This window comes from Pinus tabuliformis, chromosome 8 (assembly GCF_031772625.1).
Source record: "Pinus tabuliformis cultivar Carrire ecotype Pingquan chromosome 8, CPIR1, whole genome shotgun sequence".
Taxonomy (NCBI): Eukaryota; Viridiplantae; Streptophyta; class Pinopsida; order Pinales; family Pinaceae; genus Pinus; species Pinus tabuliformis.
This window is the reverse complement of record NC_142294.1, coordinates 118,963,975-118,971,914: the sequence shown is the minus strand read 5'-3', so window position 1 is coordinate 118,971,914 and position 7,940 is coordinate 118,963,975. Positions and strand designations below refer to the sequence as shown.

General features: G+C 32.0%; 1 protein-coding gene across 2 annotated transcripts; it reads left to right on the top strand.

Moving 5' to 3' along the window:
* Positions 1-1,549: 1,549 nt before the first annotated feature.
* Positions 1,550-5,500, top strand: LOC149234411 (protein RGF1 INDUCIBLE TRANSCRIPTION FACTOR 1-like). Of its 2 annotated transcripts, none has more exons than XM_089461161.1 (3): positions 1,550-2,709; positions 3,500-3,715; positions 4,737-5,500. In XM_089461161.1, the coding sequence occupies exons 1-3, from the start codon at positions 2,494-2,496 to the stop codon at positions 4,965-4,967; spliced, it is 663 nt and encodes a 220-aa protein (XP_089317287.1). In that variant the 5' UTR covers positions 1,550-2,493; the 3' UTR covers positions 4,968-5,500. The 2 variants fall into 2 exon arrangements, with proteins under 2 accessions (XP_089317287.1, XP_089317288.1); XM_089461162.1 differs by having other exon boundaries at positions 2,482-2,620.
* The last annotated feature ends 2,440 nt before the right edge of the window (positions 5,501-7,940 follow it).

Here is a 7,940-nt window from a genome sequence, read left to right as displayed (position 1 = left end):
TTGATATAGGTTTATAGAAATTAAGTTTGAGCTTTGTAATTTATATAGTTCAAGTACAAATATAAAGATCATACATAGAATGTCATCATACCTGGAAAGATTCATATAAGAAACATCCCAATTAAACTATTAATTATTTACTAAAATATAATATTTTATAATAATAACAATGATATTAAAAATAATATTTAGCTAAATATTAAATTAATTGGGTATAGTTTAAATGTTTGATGTTTTAGTTTTGTTTGGGAATTTTTTAATTATTTTTGTTTAATATGGGATAAAAATGTGTTGGAATAATAAATTTAGGAATTCGTTGAAATTGCATATTTAAGTGATTAAGTTTAATATATAATTTGAATGTTTTATGGATTTTTTGGTGCAAATTCCTAAATTTATATCCCCAAATTCCAAAACTTATATCACCAAATTCCAATATATATATATATATATATATAGAGATTTTTGATCAATTTATATATTAATCGATTATGTATTTAATATATATTCAATTAACTAAATATATATATATATATATATATATTGAAATTGCATATTTAAGTGGTTAAATTTATATTATGTGAATGTTTTATGGATTTGTTTGGTGCTAAATCTATTTATGCATTTAAAAATAAAATTAAAATTACTTAAATTTATCCATCTAACCAAAACTTATATCACCAAATTTTCAATATATATAATCTTTGATATAAATAAAATAAAATTATATATATAACCCATTTAACTTCTTAAATTTACAAAAATATATAACTCTCCAATTAAATTAAATTAAATTAATTAATTACACCCCATGTTACATCATAGAGCAATCAACAATTTCCAAACCCACCATACCAATATCCAACCAAGCAAGTGTGGGTGGTGCTCCCATGATGGAATCCTACATGTTGAGCACCATAAGGTTAGGCCAACTTCTCCTTAATATATCTTATTTTCACACCTTAATTAATTAATTAATGTTGTGACACCTCATGATTCATATGGTGCCCAAAATGCACATGCCCTGGCCCAATAGAATTAAAAATAAAATAAATATCTTATTACATGTTTCCACGTGGCATGCTCTGGTATACTAATAGAATATAAAATAAAATAAATAGCTTATTACATGTTTCCACGTGGCATGGGTGTTGGGAAGAGGGGATGTATGTCTCGTGAAAAAAGTGTGTTATGCTCAAACACGCTCACTTCGAAATGGCGGGCCCACTGATGACGTCAGTCGAACGGGAAAGGAGGCTTCGGATTGGCCCCCTGAGCGGGAGACGCCGTCAATTGTTGGGACGAAATTGACGGTAATTAGGACACGCGCCTGCCGTCAATTGACGGCAATGCGAATTTAACCTTCCGATGGACGGAATTATTACTAGGACCTCAACAACCTGCGTGGACTTTCCGGCCTGGGGAGGCCCGTTTTGCGTTATTTCCGTCAACGTTACTTAACGGTCCGTCATAGGTGTAGGATTCCGCGGAATCTTGGTATGAAAATTTGGAAGGATTTACCTAGGGATGTGCTAATTCTGTAGCGCTTTGTGCGTGAAGGGGAGCGAGTTGGGTGGAGAATACGAGAGATACTCTCCATCAATAATGCAGTGCAGAGTTAAGGCAGCTCCGGCTTCTTAAATTGGGGTGATAAGATTGAATTGATTTTCTCATGAATTCATGAATTTCTTCTGCAATCCAAAGTCCATACCCCGCCTCCTAGTGCAGGGATTTTTCAATTTTGCTTTGCCCACTAGTTCAGATTCAGAGCTTTGTGGCTGACAGATCTGCATTATCAGAAAAGTTGATTTTCATGACTTTGAGTTAGCCCAATTCATGGTTCTGGCTTAATTTTATATATGTATATATATCTACTTTTCTTACAGTAATGTGGAAGGTTTTGCATTGACCTGATTTTCATGATTTTGACCTCATTTCAAGGCCGATTTTCATGATTTTGGGCCCAATTCAGGGGGTAATTGTGTATTCATCAGACACCCATGTTCTTGCCCCAGCTTGGGTGACTTGCATATGTTAACCCAATTCAAGGCTGGAGACTTGCATTTGCATGATGTTAACCCAAATCAAGGCTTTAGACATCCACATTTTCATCTGACCTTGAGTGGTTTTTTTGCATAGGCCTGATTTTAATGATTTTGAGCTAGCCCAATTCAAAGTTATTCCTTAATTCTCTGTTCATTCGACATCTGCATTGTCACCTTGGGTTGGATGTTCTTTTGCACCGACCTGATTTTCAGGTTTTTGAGCTAGCCCAACTTAAGGCTCTGGCATAATTCTATATTTGGCCAGGCACCCACATTTTCACCATAATTTTCATCCCAAATGGGTCAGGGAAAAAGTTGTGTGTAAAGAGAGAGCAGAGAAGCTATGGTGAGTGGTTTGTTTGGGTGGGTTTGTATCGAAACCTTTGACTTCGGTGCATATTGATACACAGATTGCACAGAGGACAGATTGCACAGAGGACGACCAATAATGTTATCAGTAGGGGACGAGGAAGAGGAAGAGCGTGAGCAGAAGATTAGGCCACCATGGCTGAAGCCATTGCTGGAGACCACCTTCTTCCTGCACTGCAAAATCCATGGAGATTCCAGCAAAACTAGTGAGTGCAACATGTACTGCCTCGATTGTATGCGTGGCGCCCTGTGCTCCTACTGTGTTGCTCACCATAGACACCATCATGTTATTCAGGTTATACATTATATTGTGCTGCTCTACATTACATTGCATGGCATTCTATTTCTGTTTATAACTGTTCCTGGGATATAGAGTAGCAAGACCTATTTCAACCTGGTTTGGTTGTCAAGAAATTTGGGTTTACATTGCATTGCCATTTGGGTTTGCAAAAGTCCATAGAGTAATTGGACCTATTTATACCTGGTCACTGACATTATGAGTGACTGACATTGTTGCCAATTTTTTTGGTTTGATAACCTGCCAAGGTTGAGACACCAGTTTCAATATTTGATACAATTGCCATTTATATAACTCTAACTCTACAATGTCCAGTGCATATCAGAACCCAGATCTTCGCTGTCTGGTGATCTATAGGTTTTATTAGATTAATTGGCCAATGTAGCGCAGAGCGGTTTTAAAAGCTTCAAATATAGTATATTGGTAACAGGGTTACTGCCTTTGCACACATTGGTATAGTAAAGCTTATATATTATTGCTGGTCAATCCTCTTAACCAATGAGAATAGCTTTATGATTCACATTTTACTATCGTACAATCTTAGTGATAAGCATCTCCTTGTAAGTTAGATCAGTTTTTAGTCCTCTATCCAATCAGCCTAATCACAAACAAAAAATGTGTATTTCGCCAGATTGGTTAGATTTGTCACTGCATTGAAATTTAATTTTCTAGAAAATGTCTATTGCTATACTCCTAGAAAATGTCCATTGCTTTCACACAATCAATTTGGCTTGGGCTTGCTCCTCTCATTGCAAAAAGCATCACCATTTTCTTGTTCTTGTGTCAGATAAGGCGTTCTTCCTACCACGACGTGATCCGAGTTTCAGAGATCCAGAAGGTGCTGGACATTACAGGCGTGCAGACGTACATTATCAACAGTGCAAGAGTTGTTTTCCTCAACGAGAGGCCTCAGCCCAGGCCTGGAAAAGGGGTCATGAATACATGCCAGACATGTGACAGAACTCTTCTGGACACTTACAGCTTCTGTTCCCTAGGCTGCAAGGTAAGCGACCTCTCCGCTGCTATAGTACAGACTTATCTAAACTGCAATACTTTGGAACTTTGAGGTTGTTGGGTTTTGCATACTGTGTTGTTGTTTTTGGAAAAATTGTGAAATGAATGTAAAACGTTCAACATTTTAAGTGAACACTCCACTTATTAAGATAAAATGATATTAACTTAATTCCTATATAGATATAGACACTGCAATGTTACACAAACATGGGCTGTAATGCAACTTGACTATTGTCTGCATTCTATAAATTCAATGCATTTTTCATTGCACTACATAGGCTGTAATGGAACTTGACTATTGTCTGTATTCTATAAATTCAATGCATTTTTCATTGCACTGCTACACAAATTCTGATTTAAAGTTGGTTTTTTTTAATACCCATAACAGTGAAATATTCTGAGCTTAAATGAATCTTTCATAATTTCCATTATCAATATACCAGTGCATTGTATTGTTGATTTTCATATTCAATGTACCCCAGTATTTTTGAATGCACTGTACTGTTCATGTTTTCAATGCATGCATATAATTGGAGAATATTCCATATCTTTCAATGTTGGCTTTATGCTATTCTATAATTGCCATAAATACTGCCTATATTCAGTATACCCACTGCATCTTTCAATACATTGTTGTACAAATTCAAGCTGAACTAGATCTGTATTAATGCCATATTCATATAATTGGAAAATTTCCATAAATGGGTTTTTGCTACTGCCTATATTCAGTATACCCACTGCATCTTTCAATACATTGTTGTACAATTCAAGTTGAACTAGATCTGTATTAATGCCATATTCATATAATTGGAAAATTTCCATAAATGGGCTTTTGCTACTGCCTATATTCAGTATACCCACTGCATCTTTCAATACATTGTTGTACAAATTCAAGTTGAACTAGATCTGTATTAATGCCATATTCAATGATCAACCCACTCCCACCAGGGTTGTAAAAAATCTCATTTCTCTCCAATAAACTGACCTCCATTTTTGCAATTTCATTTCAGCTTACAGGATCAAAGCTAAACCGTGAGATCAAGGCCAGTCAGCAAAGAAAACAACAGCGAAGGAACGCCATTGACTCAAACAAAACGCCCTCATTTCTCCAACATGACAACAATGCTGTAAAACTGCATTACAACATGTCTCCTCCAACTCCTCCACCAACTATAGTGAATCACACAACAACTAACAAGAGAAGGAAGGGGATTCCTCGCAGGGCTCCACTGGGAAGTTAGCAATCAACATTTTCCTCCTATTGTATAGGACATATGTATGGTATATCACCAAATTTAGCCAGAGATAGTGATAACTAAAGGCCACCTCCAAATTTCCAATAGCGGGCAAGCAGAGCCTGTAACAGAATTATCAGAATAAAAAAGCAAGCAGATGGGGTCACTGCCAACTGGATCTTTCTATGTATTATTGTATCCCACAGTATGAATGTATAGTAGCAGGATCCATGTTATAATTCTTTATTTCCTTCTTATTTAATGCTAAGGGCACAAAGGTGCCTGGATACTTGGTTATTTAAGAACCTGTTGATAAAGTGCTCGCGCTGGGCTGTGTATGGAACAAAATTCATGGAGGGTGATGATTAGATTTACATAGTAAAACTGATCAGCAAATATTTTATTTACAGTAGCAATAATAAGGATGTGGGCTGATGCCAAAATAATTGTCATGCAATAATGCAGCCCAAAAGGAATCAGGTGTACAAACTACTTTGAATATTTGTTGTACATTTGAAAAAGTTATTCGTATTGATTTCTATGTGTTTATGAGAATTTACAAAGCACTGTTTGAGAGGAATATTCAATTTTAATCACATAGTTATGGCCACTATCAGTGTTGTGATTTAGCACCAGCAGTGGGGTTGGTGGCATGTCACATTATTTATTCAGATTTTGTTCGATCGACACATTAACAAGCGCTTGAACCATTTATGATCACTCATGTAATAATGGGAGAAGCACTTTAAAAAAGGTGAATTCTTTTGGGGAAAAAATAAAAATAGAATAGAAGTGGTTGCAATGTTTTTTTAATAAATATATTAAAAATTTAATTTATTTGCAATGAATGAAAGAAGCATGTGAAATTTGTTTGAACTTTCTAATTCCAATGTATATGTTTAGTCTTATGTGTTCGTGATTTTGAGTGAGTGTTATGTGCTGGTGTTTTTGATTGAGATAATGATTAAGGAGATTTAGTCTTATTTGATGTGTTTTTGAGTAAGATAATAATTAATGATGTTTAGTTTTATGTAGCGTTGAAAATATTGGTATCTGCAAAATATCGCCATATTTTCTCCGTAATATATCGTTTTGCCGAAAATATCGTGATATTTTGGAATATTGTCGATATATCGCGGATATTATCAACAGTGGTTTTATGTAATGGAATTTTTGAATGAGATAATGATTAAGGAATAAGTGATCAAAATTATATTATATTATTTTATTTTTATTATTTTTATATAAATTATATAAATTTTATTAGTAAAAATAATTACAAATTTATCATGAGATAAATTTTTACTTTATATTGTTAACATTTTATATAAAAAGAGAAAATTCCTTAATTATATATATTTTTTCACTTATATTATACACTATTTACAGAGACATCATATATCACCATTTGAATTTATGGTTCACCCATTACTACGACAATATTCTAATACTCCGATCCAAAATGTGTCTAAAGAGGAACTTATTTTTGAAAGAAGGATAATCAAATATACAAAGAAGTATAAGTCAAAAGATAGAGAAATTTACTTAACCAATAATTAGTTTATTAAATTTCTATTTGTATAAACCAAAATAGATCCATCTTAATTTAGAAGCAAACCTCTTTGTAAGCGCAAAAACTTGAGGAAAGACTTGCACCTTTAGAAATTTGATTACTCCAGGCCCTTGGTATATTTGGAGTTAAGATGGAACTAGGCTAGTTCTTAATAATATTATTTATATTTATATAAATTTCACATATCTGTATATAGAAACATTTGTATTTTTTATTTTATTAAAATTTTGATTTTATATTTGTGTGTGGAGCATTTTTCTTTGACATGTTTTATATTTTTTTAATTGAACTTTTTACATTTCTATATTGAGAAATTTTTTATTTCTAATTATATGTTTATTAATTTTATATTTTAAAATATTGAATGATCTGAGCTTGAGTGATTTGGTGAACAATTTGTTTCCCCATTTGCATGAGTTCAAGTCTTTGGAGACATATTGTAATATGTATTGATGTTATGAATATAAATCATTATTATTTTAATTTATTTTAATATGATGAGTATATTATGTTTTTTTCAAAAAAAATGTTTGTAATTTTATGAATAAAAACAAAATTACATTATTATAAATTGAATTGAATGTATTTATTATTTTATTACTTTTTTAATTGGGTGAATATTTATTTAGTTATTTTTCCGATTTAATGTTTCATTTTATGGACAATAAATCATCTTTCCCAAGTTAAGTCTACATTTAAATGTTTATACTTAAATGTTTATACTCATTTATAGACACTACAACATATTTTCCATATCTAGTTGATATTTGAATATTTACACTCATTTACAGATACTACACTATCTCATGTATACTAGGTTATAAAGCCTCTATCAATACAATAATTTATGATATGGTTACAAAAATATTTTTTATTAAAAAAATAAAAAAATATAAATAGAGTTGAATATATTTTTTAATATATCCTTCCTGTGTTAAATTATTTATAAAATTCATTTTAGAATACTAAATTTGATATTATTTAAAATAAATTACACTCAATCACTTCTTAGAAAGATAAGACATTTGATCCCATGATTATTTCATGGAGGGAATTCAATTAGTTGAATAAATGCTTGCATTATCATATTGTTAAATATACATTGAAATTCAAAACATTTCACAATAAGTGCAACCAAAGGATATGATAGGAAGAAAATAAAAGACAATTCGTAAAAGAATCGCTTAAATAAATAAAAACATCTTGGTATATTAATTAATTAATTATATTCACTAAATGTGTGATAAATTTATGGTATATAGTATAGTAATACAGAACTTACGGCTTCCTTAATGTCATAATAGCAAAATTATTACAAATTGTCAACATCTTATAAACATGTATTGTTCTTTTATTTTTTTCCTTATGAAATTACTCTAGAATATATAATATTTTGCAAAAAATAT